Below are 25434 nucleotides of genomic sequence, written 5' to 3'. Positions count from 1 at the left end.
CTGTGATCAAACTGAACTAATGTATCTGACTTTAAAGAGAAATGCCGAGGCGTAGAGAAATGGACGGTTCGTGCAGAGACCTTCTTGTTCAACGAGACTGTTAATCAAGAAGGATTTCAGTTGGAGGCAGAAGAACGGAAAAAATTTACTTATTATACCTGTTTGCATGTGTTTTTTTGAAACGAACAAGTATATTTACTGTGTGCATTTCTTAAAGGATAGTGCAAAGGTGAAAAATGAAACCATCTTGAAATTAATGGGTTTTTTTCTTGGGGGGGAGGTGTCATGTGAGAGTACCTTCAAGAAATGGGTGTTTAAGAAATATACCTTTAAGAAATGGAGCTGCTCATGCTACTGGAGTGATGTCAGAGTGTGGGTGGAGCTGAGCTCTACTTCAGCTTTTTAGTTTCAGTTTGAGAAAAACTTGGGTGTGTCTGTGTTTTTCAGTGAGCTGCATCTGAAGTTTAAACAAAGAGCTGTACGGTTGCCATCCAAAGACTATGGATCATTTGGTGAACCCAGAATTGTAAAAGGTCTCAGTATTGAATGTAAACCTAATGTGCTCCTGTTTTGAAGGTTTGTTAAGTCTTTTGGATGTTAAAAGAACAGCTTACAGGGTTACTTAGTGTTGTAGTCTTTGGGGTTGTATTTGAATTAATGGTTGCTTAGATGTTCACTGTTTGTTTTTAAAATGTGTAACTTGCGTTCATAGAATAAACATTGTTTTGCTTTTAAAAATACTTGTCCTTTTCTGCTGTACCACACCTGTAGAGTGGGCTGTGTGCTCCCCATACCACAATCTATTAAAAATTGTGGGTTCAGGGCAGCACAGTGGCGCAGTGGGTTAGCCCTGCTGCCTCACGGCGCCGATGTCCCAGGTTCGATCCCGGCCCTGGGTCACTGTCCGTGTGGAGTTTGCACATTCTCCCCGTGTTTGCATGGGTTTCGCCCCCACAACCCAAAGATGTGCAGGGTAGGTGGATTGGCCACGCTAAATTGCCCCTTAATTGGAAAAAATGAATTGGGTGCTCTAAATTTAAATTTTAAAAAAAAAGGTTAAAAAATTGTGGGTCAGGTGAACTCCATGATACACTTTGGGGTTCTCTAAACCCTGACCCATAACAACACCATTGTGTGGAAATCATAGGCTCAAGCTGGGGATGGGGGTGGAATGGATGGGGTGCATAGGTGGTGGAGGGAGGACGGTCTGAGGTGTTTGGGACATGTTTTCGGAGGGGAGGTTCCCTGGGCTAGAGGAGCTGCGGGAGAGGCTTGAATTACCAAGGTGGAGTGAGTTTAGGTACTGGTAGGTGCGGGACTTTGAGTGTAAGGAGCTGCCTCCCTTCCCTCAGGTATCGGAATGGATGTTTCTGGAGAAATTGCTGCTCTCAGATGAGGTGGGGGATGGCAGGATTGGGGATATATATGGGTGGTTGTGAGAGCAGGGCAAGACGGCAGTGAAAATAATCAAACAGAAGTGGGAGGACCATAAGACATAGGAGTGGCAGTAAGGCCATTCGGCCCATCGAGTCCACTCCACCATTCAATCATGGCTGATTTCAACTCCATTTACCCGCTCTCCATAGCCCTTAATTCCTTGAGAAATCATGAATTTATCAACTTCTGTCTTAAAGACACTCAACTTCCCGGCCTCTACCGCCCTCTGTGGCAATGAATTCCACAGACCCACCACTCTCTGGCTGAAGAAATTTCTCCTCATCTCTGTTCTAAAGTGACTCCCTTTTATTCTAAGGCTGTGCCCCCGGGTCCTAGTCTCCCCTGCTAATGGAAACAACTTCCCTACATCCACCCTATCTAAGCCATTCATTATCTTGTAAGTTTCTATTAAATCTCCCCTCAACCTCCTAATCTCCAATGAATATAATCCCAGGATCCTCAGACGTTCATCGTATGTTAGGCCTACCATTCCTGGGATCGTCCGTGTGAATTTCCGCTGGACCCGCGCCAGTGCCAGTATGTCCTTCCTGAGGTGTGGGGCCCAAAATTGCTCACAGTATTCTAAATGGGGCCTAACTAATGCTTTATAAAGCTTCAGAAGTACATCCCTGCTTTTATATTCCAAGCCTCTTGAGATGAATGACAACATTGCATTTGCTTTCTTAATTACGGACTCAACCTGCAAGTTTACCTTTAGAGAATCCTGGACTAGGACTCCCAAGTCCCTTTGCACTTCAGCATTATGAATTTTGTCACCGTTTAGAAAATAGTCCATGCCTCAATTCTTTTTTCCAAAGTGCAAGACCTCGCACTTGCCTACGTTGAATTTCATCAGCCATTTCTTGGACCACTCTCCTAAACTGTCTAAATCTTTCTGCAGCCTCCCCACCTCCTCCATACTACCTGCCCCTCTACCTATCTTTGTATCATCAGCAAACTTAGCCAGAATGCCCCCAGTCCCGTCATCTAGATCGTTAATATATAAAGAGAACAGCTGTGGCCCCAAAACTGAACCCTGCGGGACACCACTCGTCACCGGTTGCCATTCCGAAAAAGAACCTTTTATCCCAACTCTCTGCCTTCTGCCTGACAGCCAATCGTCAATCCATGTTAGTACCTTGCCTCGAATACCATGGGCCCTTATTTTACTCAGCAGTCTCCCGTGAGGCACCTTATCAAAGGCCTTTTGGACGTCAAGATAGATAACATCCATTGGCTCTCCTTGGTCTAACCTATTTGTTATCTCTTCAAAGAACTCTTAACAGGTTTGTCAGGCACGACCTCCCCTTACTAAATCCATGCTGACTTGTCCTAATCCGACCCTGCACTTCCAAGAATTTAGAAATATCATCCTTAACAATGGATTCTAGAATCTTGCCAACAACCAAGGTTAGGCTAATTGGCCTATAATTTTCCATCTTTTTCCTTGTTCCCTTCTTGAACAGGGGGGTTACAACAGCGATTTTCCAATCCTCTGGGACTTTCCCTGACTCCAGTGACTTTTGAAAGCTCATAACTAACGCCTCCACTATTTCTTCAGCTATCTCCTTCAGAACTCTAGGATGTCGCCCATCTGGGCCCTGGGATTTATCAATTTTTAGACCTCTTAGTTTCTCTAGCAATTTCTCCTTTGTGATGGCTACCATATTCAACTCTGCCCCCTGACTCTCCGGAATTGTTGGGATATTACTCATGTCTTCTACTGTGAAGACTGACGCAAAGTACTTATTTAGTTCCTCAGCTATTTCCTTGTCTCCCATCACAAAATTACCAGCGTCATTTTGGAGCAGCCCAATGTCAACTTTTGCCATCGTTTGTTTTTAATGTATTTAAAGAAACTTTTACTATCATTCCTAATGTTACTGGCTAGCCTACCTTCAAATTTGATTCTCTCTTTCCTTATTTCTCTCTTTGTTATCCTCTGTTTGTTTTTGTAGTCTTCCCAATCTTCTGACTTCCCACAACTCTTTGCCACATTATAGGCTTTCTCTTTTGCTTTGATGCATTCCCTAACTTCCTTTGTCAGCAATGGCTGTCTAATCCCCCCTCTGATAACCTTTCTTTTCTTTGGGATGAACCTCTGTACTGTGTCCTCAATTACTCCCAGAAACTCCTGCCATTGCTGTTCTACTGTCTTTCCCACTAGGCTCTGCTCCCAGTTGATTTTCGTCAGTTCCTCCCTCATGCCCCTGTAGTTACCTTTATTTAACTGTAACACCTTTACATCTGATTCTACCTTCTTTCTTTCAAATTGGAGATTGAATTCGACCATATTATGATCACTACCTCCTAAGTGCTCCCTTACTTTAAGATCTTTAATCAAGTCTGGCTCATTACATAACACTAAGTCCAGAATGGCCTGTTCCCTCGTGGGCTCCATCACAAGCTGTTCCGAAAAGCCCTCCTGTAAACATTCAATGAATTCCCTTTCCTTGGGTCCACTGGCAGCATTATTTACCCAGTCCACCTGCATACTGAAGTCCCCCATGATCACTGTGACCTTGCCTTTCTGACATGCACTTTCTATTTCGTGGTGCATTTTGTGCCCCCGGTCCTGACCACTGTTAGGAGGCCTGTACATAACTCCCATTATGTTTTTTTTGCCTTTGTGGTTCCTCAACTCTACCCACACAGACTCCACATCATCTGACCCTATGTCGTTTAGTGCTATTGATTTAATTTCATTCCTAATTAACAAGGCAACCCCACCCCCTCTGCCCACCTCTCTGTCTTTTCGATAGGTTGTGAATCCCTGGATGTTTAAATGCCAGTCCTGAACCCCCTGCAACCATGTCTCTGTGATGCCTACCACATCATACCTGCCAGTCACAATCTGGGCCACAAGCTCATCTACCTTGTTCTGTACACTGTGCGCATTTAAATATAGCACCTTTAATTCTCTATTGACCGTCCCTTTTTGTTTTCTTAGTGTGGTGGACCATGGTTTACTGAGCCTTTCCATACACTGTGTCATATTTTGTGGGATGGGGACAATCGTAACCACTCTTGAGTTTTGTCTGGTCGTGTTTTTTTGTATTCCTCAGCAGCTATGCTCCCCGCTGATTACTTCACCTCTTGGTTCCCTGACTTCCCCCCCCCCCCCCCCCCCCCCCCCCCCACCCCCCACCCCCAATCTTTAGTTTAAAGTCCTATTGACCACCCTATTTACTCTTTTCGCCAGACACTGGTCCCAGCTCGGTTCAGGTAGAGACCATCCCAACGGTATAGGTCCCCCCTGTCCCAAAACTGATGCCAGTGTTCCATGAAAAGGAACCCCTCATTCCCACACCACTCTTTCAGCCACGTGTTAACTTCCCTTATTCTGGCCTCCCTATGCCAATTTGCACGTGGCTCGGGCAGTAATCCGGAGATTATGACCCTTGAGGACCTGTTTTTTAATTTGAATCCTAGCTCTTTATAATCTCGAAACAGGTCCTCTTTCCTAGACTTGCCTATGTTGTTGGTACCGACATGGACCACAACAACTGGATCCTCCCCCTCCCCCTCCAGTATCCTTTCAAGCCGGTCAGAGATGCCCCGCACCCTGGCACTGGGCAGGCAACATACCATGCGGGACTCTTTATCCTGCTCACAAAGGAGTTGAGAGTTAGGATGGGGATTTTGGTGTGAGGCAATGCGGCGAGTGAACTCAACCCCCTTCTGCGTAAGAATGAGTTTGATACCATTTAAGGTGGTACACAGGGTCCACATAGCTTGGGCTTGGATGAGTGGGTTTTTTCTGGGATTGGCAGACGGGTATGAGAAGTGTGGGAGGGGGCCGGCGAATCATGCTCACATGTTCTGGGGGTGTGAGGAGGTGGAGAACTTTTGGGAGGCGGTTTTCGGGCCCTATCAAGTATTGTAGGGATTGAGGTGAAGCCAGACCTTATGGTGGCGATCTTTGAGGTGCCGGAGCTGCTGGACGGGAAGGGGGGCAATGTTGTGGCCTTCACCTCCAATTGCCCAGTGAAGAATACTTTTGAATTGGAAGTTAGCTATGCTACCAGGGGTTACAACATGCCATGAGGAAGCCAGAGGCGGGCTTTGCGATACTGTGGAGGCCGTTCATGGTTTTATTTGAGGAGCTGTTTGCTACAGGGTGGGGGGAGATAAAAAGGGGAAAAAAAGCACAAACTGTATACTTTGATTGGATGTTAAACTTGTGTTATTTTGTTGAATGTGTTTGGAATAAAATTTATTTTCTAATTTTTTCAGCATCTACCATTAAAATAAAAAACAACCTTTGCATGCACCAAGAATTACATGTAATTTTTAAAAGTTCTGTCCATGATCTTTTTGATTTATTCCACAGTTGTTTCTACTGGAAATAATTTGGGGTCTCCGAATGAAAAAGTGACCAAAGGAACTGAAAGTAGAAGATACAGTTTGAGAAACAGAGAGAGAAAGGTTTACACCGAAGAAATCCCCTGTTGCATGTATGATCTTGTGATGACGACTACTTGTGTACGTACAAAGTATCCAGTCCTTGGGTCAGGAAGAATTTATTGGAAAAGTTGGTGTGATGACATTAGCCTTGATAAACAGGGCATTGCTGCAACAATGCAGCTTGGCATAGTAGCAGGAGAGGAGAGGAGTGCAGTCTTGTGCTTGCCTTGCACTACTAATTCTTCTTTGTTAACTTAAACCAATCACAAATGTGACCCCAAACTGTTGGTTATAATTCTGAAATTTTGTAAGAAAATATTTTGTAAACTAAAGGCCTCTTATTATCGAGAATAACAGTCTCATTCTAATTGATGCAATACATTTCATTACATTTATTCAATTACTGTAAGAATCAAGTTTGGAGTCCCTCAGAATGGGGAGAGATGTGGGTAGAAAATCACATAATTCAAGGTATAAATTGTGGATTGGCTCGAGGTCTAAATGTCCTTTGTCTCAAGGATTAGAGAAACATTTGTAACTCTCTGTGTGTAAATTTCATTCAAATAATGCAATTATAATCCAGTGGAAGTAATATCCCCTGTTGCATGTATGATCTTCACTCTTCTTTGAAATTCAGTCTCCACATTCAAAGTTCCCTTCTGCCCACTCATATTTTCTCAGGTGGAGCAGGGTTTGGAGATAGTTTTGCCAGAGTTTGCATTGTTACTGTTCCCAATGTCAGTGTTGCCTTCTCGGAGTGAAGGACTGAAAACTTTGGCCAGAACAAAATCTTGTGTACAACAGAGTGGGGAAGTTCTGACTGGCACTGTATGTAATTTTCAGTAAGGGAAGGTAGGAAGTTTTTTCAGCATCTGATTAATCACAGAAAAATCCTACTTGTATTTGCAGACTGAATTGTAATAGATTACATAGATTACATAGAACATACAGTGCAGAAGGAGGCCATTCGGCCCATCGAGTCTGCACCGACCCACATTAATCCCTCACTTCCACCTTATCCCCGCAACCCAATAACCCCTCCCAACCCTTATGGACACTACGGGTAATTTAGCATGGCCAATCCACCTAACCTGCACGTCTTTGGACTGTGGGAGGAAACCGGAGCACCCGGAGGAAACCCACGCACACACGGGGAGAACGTGCAAACTCCACACAGACAGTGACCCAGCGGGGAATCGAACCTGGGACCCTGGCGCTGTGAAGCCACAGTGCTAATCACTTGTGCTACCGTGCTGCCCCATGTGCTACCGTGCTGCCCCTGTGCTACCGTGCTGCCCCTGTGCTACCGTGCTGCCCCTGTGCTACCGTGCTGCCCCTAATGAAACAATAATAAGCATGGGCTCCTCCGTTCCTGAGATTAAATATTGTTGCTGGCGCAGGATTAATAGACTTCTATGCAGCAAAACTGACACCGCACCTGGACCAATTCAACGATCGTTAAGGGGCTAGCACCGGCGCCATTTGGAACACAATTGATTGGAATGAGAAATGGTGCCGGACTCACCCGGATCAGGATGGACACTCAGGAGGGTGACAAGCTGCAGTCGCATAAACACACTGCACTCCCCACACACACTCATCCCAGCCAACTAGATGGCAGCAAGGCGAGTGACACCAAGGTTTACCCAGCAGAACTGGAGATGCTGCTGGATGCCATGAAGGAGAGGCAGGCGACCCTGTACTCCGGGGTGGTAAGGAGGCTGCCAGTCGCCGCCAGGCCTGGGCACAGATGGCAGAGATCATCAGCACCGTGGGCAACACCTTCCGGAATGGCCAGCAGTGCTGTAAGAGACAATCTCCTCAGGACGGCTAGGGTGAGGAGGCAGCACTGTGCCCTTAGCACCAACCCCTGTCCCACACACCCATAACTGCATCCCCCTTACCAGAGGGCGACCAAACCCCCAACCTGCACCACATGCCGGCTACCATGGCCAGATGCTCTGGCACTTTGGCCACCAGCTACCCAACAACGCAACACCCCTGCCCCCAGCTGGCGATGCAATCATGCGTCTTGTCTTGTGTCTTGTAGGAGCTGCTGATAATGGCGCAGGCCCTTCTGCTGTCCCCCGACCTCAGCAACAACCACAATCACAGATGTCAACCAACTCGATGATGATGACATGGATGGGAGCCCTTGACCGACACCCAAGAGTCCAGGGAAGACATTGACTTCCCGTCACAGCTGTCTCCAACACCCTTCACCATCCCAAAGACATTCACCTATGTTGGGCACTTTAGTGAAGAGGCTGATGGGACACTAATTGCTGCGCACCACACACATGCTCCGGTACATCAGATGGAGGTAGGAACCCCTGAGGGGGCAGACGGTCGGAGAGCGGGCCAACCCTAGGGACTAGCTGCCGTCCAGACAGGTTTCGGGTATTCTGGAACAGATGGTCCATTGATTGTGGAAATGCAGTCGCAGAGCTAGGTACTGCATGAGGGGTTGTTAACGAGCATTCATCACCTGCAGGTGCAGTTGGACGAGTCCAACCACGTGCAGGAGCAGGACTTGGTGCCGACCATGCATGCCACCCAGGCCAACACTCCAAGGGTGGTGTCTGAAGTGGAGGTCTTGGGGGTGAAGGTTTCGGCCATGGGTCAGGATGTCCAAGGCCTGGGGTAATCTGTGCAGGCGGTGGTCAAGGCCCAGGAAGCAACTGCCCTAACACATGCAGCCATGTACCAGAGCCACCTGGACAGTGCAATGGCGCTCCAGACCACGTCCCAATCACAGTGGACCATGGCTGATCGCGTCGGCGACATTGCCCAGGCACTGACTGACGTGGCACAGACCAAGAGGGCGATAGCACAGTCACTGGCTCATGTAGCACACACCCATAAGGTGGTGGCACAGTCACTGGGTGATGTGGCACAGTCCCAGATGGAGGTGGTCCACTCCCTGTGCTCCATGACCATGAGCATGGAGACCCTGGTCGACACGAGCGGGCCTCCAGGACTGGCAGCGCCAGGTGGTGGCGGGAGCCTCGGGGATTAGCTCTGCTCACACCCTTGTCCCATGCAGCAACCTGTGGAGCATCGGGCACCCCAAGGGAGGTGGAGGCGATGGGGCTCGTGCCGGTGGCTCCCGCAGGGGAGGTGCCGGGACACTGCAGCACCTCGGACTCTTCCCCCTCCTGTCCCAGGTGCATCTGATGGGCAGAACAGGGCGGCACCGCGCCACCTGGCACACCCGAGTAGCAGCTGGGCTCATCTGGGCCCGGTCGCCTCAAAAGACGGCAATCAAAGGGGACCCGGGACACAGGGCGGGAAATGCAGCAGGCCGCTTCCACTTCTGATGTACCGTCTGGGGAGCCACTTAGACATATCACAGAATTCATAGAATTTACAGTGCAGAAGGAGGCCATTCGGCCTATTGAGTCCGCACCAGCTCCCGGAAAGACCCAAGGTCAACACCTCCACCCCATCCCCACAACCCAGCAACCCCACCCAACACTGAGGGCAATTTTGGACACTAAGGGCAATTTATCACGGCCAATCCACCTAACCTGCACATCTTTGGATATAGTGCTAGGACCCGTAATGCCAGAAAGCACGGAAAGCTTGGGCAGCACGGTAGCATTGTGGATAGCACAATTTCTTCACAGCTCCAGGGTCCCAGGTTCGATTCCGGCTTGGGTCACTGTCTGTGCGGAGTCTGCACATCCTCCCCGTGTGTGCGTGGGTTTTCTCCGGGTGCTCCGGTTTCCTCCCACAGTCCAAAGATGTGCAGGTTAGGCGGATTGAGCATGATAAAGTGCCCTTAGTATCCAAAATTGCCCTTAGTGTTGGGTGGAGTTACTGGGTTAGGGGGATAGGGTGGAGGTGTTGACCTTGGGTAGGGTGCTCTTTCCAAGAGCCGGTGCAGACTCGATGGGCCGAATGGCCTTCTGCACTAAATTTTATGATTAAAAAAAATTCTATGAAAGGTAGACATCAGTCAGATTGGCATGGGTGCAGGGCACAGTATAGTGTTGGGGCTAGGAAACAAACCTGTATATATTTGTTCATATTAATCACCTGTGCATAACATGCCTCAATGCTCTTGTCAGAAGAGTGTGAGGGATGGGCTTGTCTGGGCTGGCTGAAGAGTGGGTGCGTTGAGGGGGTGGGTGTGGGAAGAGGGGGGGGGGGGTGCGTGGTGAATGGGCGGGCGTTGTTGTTAGGCTTGACCCAAGAACTGCAGTTCAGCCAGTGCTCATCACTCCAGTGTCCTAACCCAACCTCCGCCACCCCAGGGATTCGATGAGACCATGTGATTGAATAGCCAGCTCGCATGCAGTGATCACCCAGGTGAATGGTGGGAACTGCTACCGTGGGCAGGTGTCAGACGTTGTCAAACAGTGTGGAGGACCAGAGCTCATCCCAGCGCGAGTTGTTGACATCCTCCATCCCAGGGGCTAGACCCGCTGTTACTGCCAATCCAGGGCCCGCACCCCACACTGAGGCAAGTAGGAATCACGGAGGAGGTTGAAAAGAGGGGTGAGACGCAGCGAGGGTCTTCATGGGAGGGGGCAGCCGATTGAGGGCCTCTGGCCAGTCCCCCTATTCTGTGAAGCTGGGGAAGATCAGAGCGCTCAGTATGTGTCGGCCCTGGCGCACACATTGTGCTGTCTCCCGTGCTTGCCCGGGCCCCATGACCTGCCCACCCTTGCCCATCCCCGTATTGTCCTCGGCGGACGAGGACTGATGTTCATCCTCCTCCTCCAGCATGTCGTCCCTCTGCTGCGTGATGTTGTGGAGGACGCAGCAGGCCACCATGATGTGGGAGACCCTCCTAACCCTATTCTCGAGGGCCCCTACAGAACGGTCCAGGCACCTGAACTGCATCTTCAGGGTGCCGAAGCATTGCTCAATCGCGCCCCTGGTCGCATATGGTATCGTTGAGTGGATCTCCGCGTCGGTTTGTGCCCTCTGAATAGGTGTCATCAGCCACCACCGCAGTAGATAACCCCTGTCGCCCAGGAGCCAACCACTCAACCGGGGTTGATGCCACGAAGAGGCTCAAAACAATGTTTCAGGCACAGGTGTGCATGATACGCATCTCATGGTCACACACCAGCTGCACATTCATCGAGTGGAACCCCTTTCGGTTTGTGAAGTCCAGCCTGTCATCTGCAGATGCTCGTATGGCGACGTACATCGTGTCGATCACCCCTGGACCCAGAGCATATTGGCGATGGTGGCGAACCCCGCTGCCTGGGCATCCTGGTGGGCTCGGTTCACACTAAAATGGATATTTTGTGCCGACTGGCCATATAATACATCCATGACGGCGCGGATGCACCTGTCCACCGAGCTCTGTGAGATTTCTGACAGATTCCCACTTGCGCATGGAAGAACATCGTGGCATAGATGTTCAGGGCGACAGCCACCGGGAGCAGGTGTCCTCCCCCATTCCCCCGCGGTACGGCAGAGATATCGCACTGTCCCCCTGCTCAGCCGGTGTCTTTGACGGCATGCTAGGTCCGGCAGGTACTTGAATGACAGGCAATGCCAGTACACATGAGGCCTCATGCGCCTCCTTTGCACCTCCTCCTCGCCTGCTGGGTGTCGGCTCGCCATCTGCACCGGCTGCCTCCTGTTCCTCTGGGGCAGGCTCCGCTGCTGCAGCGTCTACCTCTTTAAGCAGCTCCAGCTCGTATAACCGCAGTGCATTCCCCAGGGAGCAGCAATTCGGAAGAAGACCACAATTGCTGTTTGAATTCCAATATCTATTCTCTGCAGAGGGTGAAAGGCTGACATTTTAGCATGGTGTGTAACGCCCCCCCCAACCAGGTCCAACGGGCTACATGTGGTCCGGACTGGCACTGCGGACCCTGCCCGCCGTATGTCCCCCCCCCTCCCGCCACACCCCGGCCTTGGCAGCACACCCCCAGTCAGCCCTACCAGTGTCAGGACCGGTAACCCACGGGCGCGCCTCTGTGTGTCCTACTTCCTCTCTCTCCCTCATCAGCCACAGTGCCCGTTTCCGATTCTTAAAAGCACAAGTGAACCTCACCGTTTGGAATTGTCCCCCAGAGGAGGCGGAGGATTGTGGAAGCCTTGGAGGATACTTGGCCAGGCGCGCTAATGATATGCAAAAGAGTTTACTGCACTTGTGGAGTGGAATGCATTGGTGCCGCTGTCAAGACACCAGATAATGGCAATTTGGCATAAACCCGGTGCTGGCCACGATTTTGGCTTCAAGGCCAATTGTCCACCCAATCGTCTTTCCCAATTTCGGCATTGGCTGACGAAGAATCTTGCCCCATACCTATTATAACCTGCCTGCTTACCACTGGCTGGGGACTAATGGGAATCCCACCATCCTTTGGGAGTATGAGCTTCCCCAATGAGGGGGGGTGGCTGAGAAACCATTAGCAGATTTCCTGCATAAATAAAGCAGGCCAGTTTGGAACCGGCTAAAGGAGAGTGAGCAGCAAAGGAGTTGCTGCTGCTATTGTATATATATGTTATTGTAAATAAATGTTCTTTCTTTCTATCCTTCAACTCATGCTGGATTCTTCGTGGCCCTCACAAAACTGGCGACGAGGGTTAAAGTGAATAGCTGTCTACACTGCTGAAGCCACCTCCCTGGATTTCTGTTGGATACAGGTTGGAAGTTGTTTTCTATTACACCATGCCTCTCTATGGACGTTTGGATGTTTTTGACGCTGCGCTGGAAAGCTGGAACCAGTACGCACAATGGATGCTTTACTATTTCCAGGCAAACAACATCACTTAAAACGAGCGCCAGGTGGTCATATTGCTCACCGCCTGCAGCCTGCATATGTTTGGGATGATTAGGAGCCTTACGTACCCAGCTGTGCCGGACACCAAAACGTTTGATGAACTTGTGAACTTAGTGGGGCAACATTTTAACCCAATCCCGTCCACGATAGTCCAGCAATACCGGTTTAATACTGCTGAGAGGACCAGGAAAATCCCTTGCCGAGTTCCTATCCAGGCTACGCAGGATAGTACTGTGACTATGGTGAGACCTTGTCAGAAATGTTAAGCGACCGTTTGGTTTGTGGTATTAACAATGCTACCGACCGTTGGACAGTGAGGAGAGTGAATCTCCTGCCAGCCAGGTAATGCCTCCAATGCCGCACAGCTTCAACGATAGCTTGGGCCTCTTTCAACGGATGAGTGCCGAATTTCAGAGGCATGAAGGCTGCGGGAAAAGAATGCCATGGGCCTGCCTGATTGAGGGTGGCGGCAAGGGCGACGTCTGATGCGTTGCTTTCTATTTGGAAGGGCAGTGTTTCATCTACAGCGTGCATTGTGGCCTTGGCAATATCAGCTCTGATCCGGGCGAAGGCCTGTTGGACCTTGGTCGTCAGGGGAAACTGGGTGGACTGTATGAGTGGGCGGGCCTTGTCCGCATAGTTTGGGACCCACTGCGCGTAATATTAAAAGAACCCCAGGCAGCGTTTGAGGGCCTTGGGGCAGTGGGGGAGAGGGAGCTCCATGAGGGAGTGCATGCGGTCGGGATCGGGCCCAAGAACTCAGTTCTGGACCACATAGCCAAGGATGGCTAAGCGCTTCATGCTAAACACACATTTCTCCTTGTTGTAAGTGAGGTTTGGGAGAGTAGCGGTGCAGAGAAATTAGCAAGGTTGGAGTCGTGGTCCTGCTGATCATGGCCACAGATGGTGACATTGTCTATTTTTTTTGTGCCAACGTTGACTTTTCAACAGGCCTTTCAAATAGTATTGTCCCGAGAGAGTGCAGAACGGGGAGTGCAGGAGCTACAGGGAATGGAGGTGCATGCCTTGGGGCGCAACCCCTTCCATCCGAAAGCGCTCTCCGGCACCCCTGCGCTACCTTGGGCGAGGCGATGTCCGGATCGACGCCAGTGGCTGTCGGACATTCCTCCCTGAAGGGAGCCTTCTCCAGAACCAATGGATGAGGAGCCATGCCCATGTTAGACTTGTGGGCGCCGACCCCGTCGCGGCCGCCGGTCCTGGGGGCGCCAAAGGCGCCGTCGTTCCGACCGAAACTGGGGCCAGCCCAGGGGTCGTACCTTCCATTTGGATGAACCTGCGTCGAGTACTCCCGAGGATGTGGAGACGGAGGACGACTGCCTGCAGCTGCATTGTGTGGCAGCTCCCTGTGTGGCCCCCGTTAAGGTGACAGTACGTGTCAATGGTCACCCGCTTGAGATGGATTTGGACACTGGCACAGCGGTGTCCGTGATCACCCAGAAGCCATTCGATCGCATCAAGCCGGGTATACAGACACTTACATTAACCGACACATAGGCCAGGTTGGCCACCTACAGGGGGGAACCATTGGAAATTACAGGAACTACGATGACCCCTGTTGTTTATGGACGCAAGGAGGGGCATTTCCCACTTATCGAGATGCACGGCCACGGGCCCAGCCTGTTGGGTCGGGACTGGTTGCGCCATTTGCGGCTGCAGTGGCAGCACATCCTCCACACAGTTTCTGGAGGGTTGACTGAGGTGCTAAGACGGCACCCAGATGTATTCCAGCCCGGTTTGGGGAAAATAAAAGGGGCCGTTGCCCGTATCCAAGTTGAACCAGGAGCCACGCCACGCTATTTCCGGGCGCGCCCGGTGCCTTACCCCTTGCTCGAGAAGGGGAGCTCACTCGTTTGGAGACTTTGGGTATTATCAGGCCCGTCCGTTTCGCTTACCGGGCAGCACCAATTGTACCTGTAATGAAGCCAGATGCCACAGTTCACTTGTGCGGCGACTATAAACTTACAGTGAATATGGCTTCCCGGCTCGACCGATATCCAATGCCTCGCATTGAGGATCTCTACACGAAGCTTGCAGGCGGACTCTCGTTCACGAAATTAGATATGAGTCACGCCTACCTACAGTTGGAGCTGGACTCTGCCTCCCAGCCATATGTAACGATTAATACACGCCGGGGCCTTTATGAATATACACAATTGCCCTTTGGGGTATCCTCTGCCTGCGTTATTTTTCAACTCGTCATGGAGGGCATTTTGAGAGGTTTACCGCGTGTCGCTGTCTACTTGGACGACGTTTTGATTATAGGGACGTTGGAGCAGGATCATTTGGAAAATTTGGAAGCTGTCCTTAGACGCTTTTCGGAAGCTGGAGTCCGTTTATGTTGCACAAAGTGCGTCTTCCAGGCAAAGGAAGTCGTCTACCTGGGTTATCGGGTGGACCGCAAAGGTTTGCACCCTGTCGCAGAGAAGGTGCGCGCAATTCAACAGGCCCCCGCCCCGACTGACACTTCGCATCTTCATTCTTTTCTCGTAAACTATTACGGGAAGTTCCTCCCCAATCTGGCAACTATGCTGTCCCCGTTGCACTTTCTGCTAAAGAAGAATCACACCTGGGCTTGGGGTCAGCCGCAAGAAACCGCTTTCCGGCGGGTAAAACAACAATTGTCGTCGTCTGGGTTACTAACCCACGATGATCCTGGAAAGCCTTTGCTCATCACATGTGATGCATCCCTGTATGGTATTGGGGCCGTCCTGTCCCACAAGATGGAGAACGGGGCAGAGCGGCCGATAGCTTTCGCCTCCCGCACATTGACTGCAGCGGAAAAGAAGTATGCGCAGATCGAGATTGAGGGCCTAGCGGTGGTCTTTGCGGTGAAAAGCTTCCACCAGTACATGTATGGCCGCCACATCACTATCGTGACTGATCATAAGCCTCTGCTGGGACTTTTCCGAGAGGGTAAGCCAATACCGCCCATTGCTTCCGCGCGGATCCAGCGCTGGGCTTTGTTGCTCGCTGCCTACGAGTATTCTCTGGAACACAAACCAGGAACCCAGATAGTGAATGCCGATGCACTGAGCCGATTGCCTTTATCGACCGGCCCCATGTCGACCCCCACGACAGGTGAGGTGGTTGCAACCCTAATGTTTACAGATACCTTGCCTGTCACGGCATCACAGATCCGTGAGTGGACCCAGACGGAGCCAGTCCTGTCAAAAGTTTGGCTCATTGTCCTGTATGGTGGGCAGCATAGACAGCTCCCAGGCAAGTTGCGGGCATTTTCCTCCAAGCTGTCAGAATTTAGCATGGAAGACTGTATCCTCTTGTGGGGGACGCGTGTGATTGTCTCAGAAAAAGGACAGGAACTGATACTAAGAGACTTGCACAATGGGCATCCGGGTGTGGCCAAAATGAAAATGTTGGCCCGGAGTTATGTCTGGTGGCCAGGCCTCGACATCGACATTGAGAAGGTGGCCCAAAACTGCTCCATTTGCCAGGAGCATCAGACGCTTCCACCGGCCGCGCCCCTACATTACTGGGAATGGCCAGGGTGGCCTTGGGCGCACTTGCATGCGGATTTCGACAGCCCTTTTCAAGGATCCATGTTCCTTCTGTTAATCAATGCCCAGTCTAAATGGTTAGAGGTGCATAAGATGGTAGGCACAACGTCCTGCGCAACAATCGAGAAGATGCGTTTGTCTTTCAGTACGCATGGCCTCCCCGAGGTGCTGGTCACGGACAACGGCACTCCGTTCTCAAGTGAGGAGTTTGTGAGGTTCGTGAAGATGAACGGCATACGCCATATCCGCATCGCCCCATACCACCCGGCTTCAAATGGGTTGGCGGAGCGCACAGTGCAGACATTCAAACGAGGCCTAAAGAAGCAGTCTTCCGAGTCGATGGACACGAGACTGGCTCGTTGTTTGTTGGGCCTAATGGGCTGGAGACTTCGCACCCGCCTTAGCATGGTTTTCCCGGACATTGGCACAAAAGTACGCCGCACACAAGAACGGCAGGGACATGGTTTTTCTCGACATTGGCCGATTCGGCAGTTTGCGCCCGGTGACCCAGTGTTCGTTTGGAATTTTGCTGGTGGTGCCCAGTGGGTCCCTAGCATAATCGTTCGCCAAACGGGCCCTAACTCTTACCAGGTGCAAGCCCAGGGTAGGCTCCAGCGCAAGTATGTCGACCACGTTTGGTCCAGAAGACCATCCCTTCCAAAGATTTCCCGTCCCCGGAGCTCATTTCTACAGCCACAGAGACCAGACACAGTGGAAATTATTCCTCAGAATCTTCCTCTGGTGCCGCACTCAAAGAATGCGCGGGTCGTTGCAGAACCGCGTGGAGATAGAGACGCTGAAATGACAGAGGCAGCGGACTCCGACTCCGAGATGGAGACACAGGATGCCTTAGAGGGGGAATCCTCGGGCCCACGGGCCATGGATGTACAACCGTTACGCCGTTCATCACGGAAGCGCCGTTCTCCGTCTCGTTACACGCCACCCGATCCAGCGCCTCGTGCAAATGGTGTTCGGCCTGCGGCAAAACGAGTCCGACGCCCTCCTTCACCAGGGTCTTAGGTGGATTCCTTGGACTTTGGGGGGAAGGGATGTTATAACCAGCCTGCTTACCACTGGCTGGGGACTAATGGGAATCCCACAATCCTTTGGGAGTATGAGCTTCCCCAATGAGGGGGGCGGAGAAACCATTAGTAGATTCCCTGCATAAATAAAGCTGGCCAGTTTGGAACCGGCTAGAGGAGAATGAGCAGCAAAGGAGTTGCTGCTGCCATTATATATATATGTTATTGTAAATAAATGTTCTTTCTTTCTATCCTTCAACTCGTGCTGGATTCTTCGTGGCCCTCATAAAACCTATGATCGGTCATCTGCCCCTTCTCTGAAAAAGCCACCTTCACCTTTATAAACTCTGAATATTGAACTTAAACCCTGATTCATCTTTCATTTCATTTGTTCTTTGATAGTTTGTGAAGATTGCGACACATTTTTTATTGAAGAATGCCCTGTGCATGGTCCTCCAGTATTCATCAAGGACACAGTTGTTGAATTCAGCCAACCAGATAGAGCACGTTTAACCCTTCCAGAGGGTCTCAGCATTGCAACCTCAAAAATTCTAAAAGCCGTTCTTCGTGTGTGGAATGAAGGGAAGATTATTCCCAAAGGAGTTCACTTTGGACCCTATGAAGGAGTCCTATCAAATAAAGAATCAGCTGCTATCAGTGGATATTCATGGATGGTAAGTTCCTAAAATAGTTCTCAAGTTTCTTACTGCCTCATTTGAATGCTTTTCGATAAATTATTTAGGGCCGGGATTCTCTTGTCCTGCCGCCTGGGTTTTCTGGTGCAACGCGCCCTCGCCAGCAACGAGATTCTCCGTCCTGCCAGCCGGCCAATGGGGTTTTCAACGCTATCGGGGAATCCGGAGCATGGGTGTGCAGATGATGCAATGGAGAATCCCGTCAGTGGAGAATCCAACCCAAGGTTTCTGTTCATGGTTACTCGGTGCAACTATGAGTAAAAAATAAGTGAAGGATTTCTGATGGTGGCATGTAGGTGGAAGTTGCACATTAGGTGCTCCAACTCGAGGCTCTGATTTTTGGATTTAAATCCTGGTTTCAGGGGTAGTTTGTTTTTAGAAAATATTGTATTGAGGCATTTATAATTTTAACATTTTCACATTTTAAACAACAGAGATCTAACATACGCAAAAAAACCCACAATAACATACCCAATTCCCCCCAGTCCTAACCCCTAACTACCCATACATGAGATTCCCTGCCCTTATTCATCACTGCCATGCGCCCCCCGCCCCCGTGCTGACAGTCAATTCTTGATGAAGTCGATGAACAGCTGCCACCTCCGAGCGAACTCCTGTATTGAACCCCTTAAGGGGAACTGAATTTACTCTAGCCTAAGAAACCCTGCCATGTCACTGACCCAAACACCCGACTTTGGAGGCTCTGAGACCCTCCATCCCAACAGAATCCGTCTCCGGGCCACCAGAAGACAAGGCCAAAACATCGGCCTCGCTGCGCCCCCCACCCCCCACCCCCCCCACCCCTGTTTTTGACATCACCTTATCCTGTAGTCCCCTTAGAGGGAGGCGAGGGAATCCCGACCTGCCTCCGAACAAAGTCCCGTACCTGCAGGTACCAAAATCCGTTCCCACGCGGCAACTCAAGCTCCTCAAATCTCAGGAAACTCTCCTCAATTAAAAGATTCCCAAATCTCTCAATCTCTGCCCGCTGCCACCTCCTGAAGCCCCAGTCCAGCCCCCCCGGAGCGAACCGGTGGTAATCACAGATCGGTGACCACATGTCTGAACTTGTTTGAATTTTTCAAAGAGGTGATCAGTTGTGTAGATGCGGGAAATGCATTTGACATAGTCTACTGGGGACTTCAGCAAGGCTTTTGATAAGGTCCCACACTCGAGACTGATAGCGACGGTAAGAGTCCAAAGGGTCCCAAAGGATACCGGTTGGTAAAAAAGTGGCCTGGGCAAAAAAGTTTGAAAAACACTGATGTAGGCTAAGGGTAAAAGGAAGATGTGGAAGAGATGGCAACATGACAGAGAGCATGGACATCTTGACTTAGTTCAGAGATCATTCCTCATTTTACAGAGCTCCCTGAAACTGTTCACCACTTGTGTGTTTGTAAGTTTTATGAAGCTCTGGTCTTTTTAATTCATAGGTATAATCACAGAAAACAGATAAGGGTTTGTTTAAGTTTTAATAAAAGAAGTGGGAGGCCGCTTCTAGCTTCTTGCAATTTGCATTCAGCTTGATCACTTGCAAAAATAAAGATAAAATAAATTTTCTAAACTTTTAATAATCCAATCCTTTTATTAAAATACCACTGCCTGTCCGCTGTCGTTCCTTTCAGTACAAATAGGTGAACTCCAAAAGTTGTTTATTCTTATTTGGCATAAGAGTAGAAAGGGAACTGTGGCCATAGATTCAAAGAAGAGGCATACAAATTGGCAAGAAAAATCAAAAGATCTGAGGATTGGGAACAGTTTAAAATTCAGCAAAGGCGGACCAAGGGATTGATTAATACAATTTGAAAGTAAACTAGCGGGGAACATAAATACTGATTAAAAGTTTCTATAGGTATGTAAAGAGAAAAAGATTAATAAAATCTAATGTCGGCCCCTTACAGTCGGAAACGGGGAATTCATAACACAGCAAGGAAACACTCTGAATCTACCTTTCTGCAGATTTCCTAATAACTAATTTTACATATCCGAGGCATAAGGGCCTTTGAATTTAAACAAGTCCACAAATCAGAGTGAGTTTTTGTAAGATGAAGGGAGTTGGGCTGTGTAATGCTTACCAAGGAAACATCCCACCAGCGTAGTCTAGTTCCTGAATATGTGTTTGACATGGTGCCTGGCAAATGGTTGCTCCAAAATATTGATCTTATTCTACAAGACAAAGTGCAGCAGAAGGACCAGGAAACTATATTGCAGGGCATATCTCCCCCCTCCCCTAAACTCCTTCCCCATCTCCCCAGAAACGTTGAGGTGATTATTTTTAATATCTACACTGAGTTGATTGGTCTCCACTGAGTGTGCTCTCCTGACAGCTTGTTTAATATTGAAATTTGGCAATAGCTGGAGATACGCCCCGTCAGTCGAACACGCTATACTAACATGTTTCTCATTCTGCATTTATGCAACAATTTGAACTGAGTTTTCACCAGTTGAGCATTCACTTCTCATGTCCTAGATTTGTTAACTGTGCCAGAAAGGAAGAGGAGCAGAACCTTGTAGCCTTGCAGCACCGACACAAAATTTATTACAGGACCTGCAAGCTTGTTCCTCCTCAGTGTGAGCTGATGGTCTGGTACGGTGATGAATATGCAAAGCAACTTGGCATCAAATGGACGACAATGTGGACGGCGAAACAAGAATCAAAATGTAACGATACTGACCAGAACGGGGAACTTTAGTGAAAGATTCTATTGTGTCCTGTAATGATATCGATGTGATAAAATATCGCAAAATAGACTTGTTGACAAATTGAAGTCTGTCAGATTAATGTTGCAGTCGTATAGTAGATACAAAATAGATTAGAGGACCGGAAGCAGAGAGTAATGGTGAATGGAATGGTTGTTCATCAGATTGGAACCAATTAAACTGTGTTTCATCCAGTGGACAGTGTTTGGACTCCTGTCCGTTTTGATATAAATCAAAGACCAGGACGCGGGTAAAGGGAACATTATATCAAAGTTTACAGCTGACACAAAACTTGAAAATTAAGTAAACAGTGAAGAGGAGAAAATAAGTTTTCAGGAAGTTGTAGACAGAGTGGTGCAATGGGACGACATAGAGTAGATTAAATTTCAGGCGGAGAACTATGAGGAGAAGCAATAGAATTGAAATAGTACAATGTTGATGGGGATGCAGGAACACAGACCTGGAGAATCACAAATTGAAATCTTCTGGTTTGGGCACAAGTCGGTAAGGCAATTAATATGGATTCTAAGCTTCATAAATACAAATGCAGATTAAATACAAATGCAGATTACATTAGTGAGGAATTTACAGTGCAGAAGGAGGCCATTCAGCCCATCGAGTCCGCACCGGCTCCTGGAAAGAGCATCCCACCCAAGATCCACACCTCCACCCTATCCCCACAACCCAGCAACCCCACCCAACACTAAGGGCAATTTTGGACACTGATGATCTCTCATCAGTCCCATATCCGCAGCCATCGAGGCGAGCTGCTCATCGTGTTCACCCACCGCCTCCTCCATCTTCTGAATCGCCTGGCCCTTGGCCTCTAACCTCAATTCCATGCGGTCGATCCCCGCCTTTATAGGATCTACCATCCTGGCTGGGTCCTCCAGGTACTCCTGCCTCTGCTGGGCAAACGTCTCGTGCAGGAAAGGCCACAAGTTGTTCCGTCAACCACTGAGCCGGTAAACCCAGACCGTGACCCTCCGCCATCTTCCCCTGTGTCGCAGGCTCCAAACCTGTTTTCAGCGAATGTACCCTCCTTTTTCGACCACTTCTGGCCCATGAATCCATAAACCGGTGGGATACTCTCTACTTTCACCAGAACCTTATACCATCACTCAGCTCCGCCCTTAATCGGGGAAAAGGTCCAAAAGGTCCACCACAAGCGGGAGCCACCAAATGTGCGACCACTCACACCATGGTTGCCACCAGAAGTCTCGGTGCAGTGCACTTTTGAAGGGTCTGGACAGACCCGATGGGCCGAATGGCCTCCTTCTGGACAGTAGGAATTCTATGATCTTAACGCACACACAATATGCAGTTTAATATGCCTTGAAAGACAGGGGTCGGGATTCTCCATTGGCAGGATCGTCTGCTTCGCCGGCAGTGCACTCACGCCTTCTGATTTCCTGACGGCGTGGAGGTGGCAACAATGACGAACCCCATTGTCTGGCTGCTGGGATGGAGGATCCTGCTGTCGGCAGGGGCGCGTAGTGCCAGAAAATGGGTCTGGCGGGACGGAGAATTCCGCCCAGGACCTAACACAGTGCAGCTCTCCTTCACTGAAGCATTGAACTGTCGGTCAGGATTACATGCAGAAGTCCCTTTTGCGGGACATTAACCCACAAACTCTGACTTGGGTGTGAGAATGCGCTTCACCTCAACCCCCACACATCCCTGAATTTTATCTCCAAAAGAATCTTTGACATGTTTATTACACTGACAATTTTCCTTCTTTCTTCTCCAGCAGGGGAACAAGGTATCACTCATGCCCTCATTGCAGTGTTGCAGCTACCACTGCAGATTTCCTTCATAAGAATATATCCAAAGTCCTGTGGACTCATTTCAACAGGACAACACTCTCCTTCCAGCAATGGTCTTTTGCAGCAAATTGAGCAGGGATCATTCACAAAATCTGCACAGGAGAGGGAATTTAGAAAATCACATAATCTTCATCAGCATCAATGGATCCACACAGGAGAGAAGCTGTTTCACTGTCCTGAATGTGGGAAGAGTTTCATACAGGCTGGGAAGCTCCTTACTGACCAGCGAATGTACACTGGAGAGAGACCCTATAAATGTCCAAAATGTGGGAAGAGTTTCACACAGACTGGGAGTCTCCCTACTCACAAGAGGATCCAGGAAGGAGAGAGACCCAGGGCGTCATTCTCCGACCCCCCGCCGGGTCGGAGAATGGCCGTTGGCCGCCGTGAATCCCGCCCCCGCCCCCGCCGAAGTCTCCGCTCCCGGAGATTGGGCGGGGGCGGGAATCCAGCCGCGCCGGTTGGCGGGACCCCCCGCTGGATTCTCCGGCCCGGATGGGCCGAAGTCCCGCCCAGAAACTGCCTGTCCCGCCGGCGTAAATCAAACCTGGTATTTACCGGCGGGACCAGGCGGCGTGGGCGGGCTCCGGGGTCCTGGGGGGGGGCGCGGGGCGATCTGACCCCGGGGGGTGCCCCCACGGTGGCCTGGCCCGCGATCGGGGCCCACCGATCCGCGGGCGGGCCTGTGCCGTGGGGGCACTCTTTCCCTTCCGCCTCCGCTACGGCCTCCACCATGGCGGAGGCGGAAGAGACTCTCCCCACTGCGCATGCGCGGGAAACTTTCGGCGGCCGCTGACGCTCCCGCGCATGCGCGGAGAAACTGACAGCGGCCGCTGACGCTCCCGCGCATGCGCCGCATTTCCGCGCCAGCTGGCGGGGCAACAAACGCCATTTCCGCCAGCTGGCGGGGCGGAAATCCCTCCGGCGTCGGCCTAGCCCCTCAATGTTGGGGCTAGGCCGCCAAAGATGCGGAGACTTCCGCACCTTTTTGCCGGCGCGATGCCCGTCTGATTTGCGCCAGCTTTGGCGCCAGTCGGCGGGCATCCCGCCGTTGGGGGAGAATTTCGCCCCCAGTAAATGTCCTGAATGTGGAAGGGGTTTCATAGACTCAGGGAGGCCCATAAGCACCAGAGAAGCCACACAGGAGAAAGATCCTATAAATGTCCAGAATGTGGGAAGAGTTCGACATGCTCAGGGAGCCTCAATACACACCAGATGATCCACACAGGAGAGAAACTCTATAAATTTCCAGAATGTGGGAAGAATTTCAGAGACTCGGGGAACCTCCAAAAACATCAGAGAATCCACACAGGAGAGAAACCCTATAAATGTCCTGATGTGGGAAGAGTTTCACAGACTCGGGGAATCACTATAAACACCAACGGATACACACAGGAGAGAGCCTATAAATGTCCTGAATGTGGGAAAGGTTTCAGAGAGTCAAGGAACCTCCATAAACACCAGCGGATACACACAGGAGAGAGACTATAAATTTCCAGAATACGGGAAGAGTTTCACAGACTCGGGGAGCCTCCATAAACACCAGCGGATCCACACAGGAGAGAGACCGTATAAAAGTCCAAAATGCGGTATAAGTTTCACAATCTCAGGGAACCTCCATAAACACTAGCCGATCCACACAGGAGAGAGACGCTATAAGTGTCCTGAATGTGGGAAGAGTTTCACGCAGGCTGGGCACCTCCATACTCGCCAGAAGATCCACACAGGAGAGAGACCCTATAAATATCTAGAATGCGGGAAGAGTTTCACAGTCTCGAGGAATCACCATAAACATCAATGGATACACACAGGAGAGAGCCGATAAATGTCCTGAATGTGGGAAAGGTTTCAGAGAGTCAAGGAACCTCCATAAACACCAGCGGATACACACAGGAGAGAGACCCTATAAATGTCCAGAATGCGGGAAGAGGTTCAGAGACTCGGGGAACCTCCATAAACATCAGCGGATCCACACGGGAGAGAAACCCTATAAATGTCCAGAACGTGGGAAGAGTTTCACAGACTCAGGAAGCCTCCATAAACACCAGCGGATCCTCACCGGAGAGAAACCCTATAAAGGTCCTGAATGCGGGAAGAGGTTCAGAGACTCGCGGAACCTCCATAAACACCAGCGGATCCACACAGGAGAGAGACCCTATAAATGTCCAGAATGCGGGAAGAGTTTCACAGACTCAGGGAGCCTCCATAAACACCAGCTGACCCACACAGGAGAGAAACCCTATAAATGTCCAGAATGCGGGAAGAGTTTGACAGACTCAGGGAGCCTCCATAAACACCAGCGGATCCACACAGCAGAGAGACAGTATAAATGTCCAGAATGCGGGAAGAGTTTCACAGACTCAGGGAGCTTCCATAAACACCAGAGGATCCACACTAGAGAGAAACCCTATAAATACGCTGAATGCGGAGGTTCAGAGACTCGGGGAACCTCCATAAACACCAGCGGATCCACAGAGGGAGACCCTATAAATGCCTAGAATGTGGAGAGAGCTTTGTTTACATCCATCAGTTGAAAGCTCACACCTGCTCTGAAACCTGCCATCAGTGTAGAAAAGTCTTCAAAGATTCAGCAGCTTTCAAAATGCACCTAAGAAAATGTTTTGAAACCTAATAAAGACAACGGTAAATAATTTTAATTTTTATTCATTTTGAATTATTTTTATATTTGGACAACCTTATCTCAAACATTACTATTATTTAGATTGTTAACCGTTTATTCTTCGTGATGTGTTTGTGTGGATTATGCTGGAATATAAGTTGATTTCCAATGAGGATGGAACATTTGAGACTCTGTTCCAGTCTAATGTCAGATTCTCTCTGAAATTGGGTCGTCAGTTTGGGTTTTTTAAAATGTCCCCTCTGATATAAACTGCAGCATCTGCAGAACGCGTTGAATTTTCAAGAATCTTTATCATACTGGGCTAAATAGCTGGCTTTTAAAGCAGACCAAGGCAGGCCAGCAGCACGGTTCAATTCCCGTACCAGCCTCCCCGAACAGGCGGCGGAATGTGGCGACTAGGGGCTTTTCACAGTAA

The 25434-nt window shown here is 49.8% G+C and overlaps 1 protein-coding gene across 1 annotated transcript in view; it reads left to right on the top strand.

The window, feature by feature from the left end:
• LOC140387074 (uncharacterized) overlaps positions 1-25064 on the top strand; it is a 230434-nt gene extending 205370 nt beyond the window's left edge. Inside the window, 6 exon segments of the mRNA XM_072470085.1 lie at positions 23504-23711; positions 23714-23780; positions 23782-23862; positions 23864-24141; positions 24224-24802; positions 24805-25064. Of these exon segments, the coding sequence (XP_072326186.1) occupies positions 23504-23711; positions 23714-23780; positions 23782-23862; positions 23864-24141; positions 24224-24802; positions 24805-25010 (1419 nt within the window). The 3' untranslated portion in view covers positions 25011-25064.
• Positions 25065-25434: the final 370 nt, after the last annotated feature.

This window comes from Scyliorhinus torazame, chromosome 12, assembly GCF_047496885.1.
Source record: "Scyliorhinus torazame isolate Kashiwa2021f chromosome 12, sScyTor2.1, whole genome shotgun sequence".
Taxonomy (NCBI): Eukaryota; Metazoa; Chordata; class Chondrichthyes; order Carcharhiniformes; family Scyliorhinidae; genus Scyliorhinus; species Scyliorhinus torazame.
The sequence above is the reverse complement of the archived record's forward strand: the minus strand, read 5'-3'. Positions and strand labels throughout refer to the sequence as shown.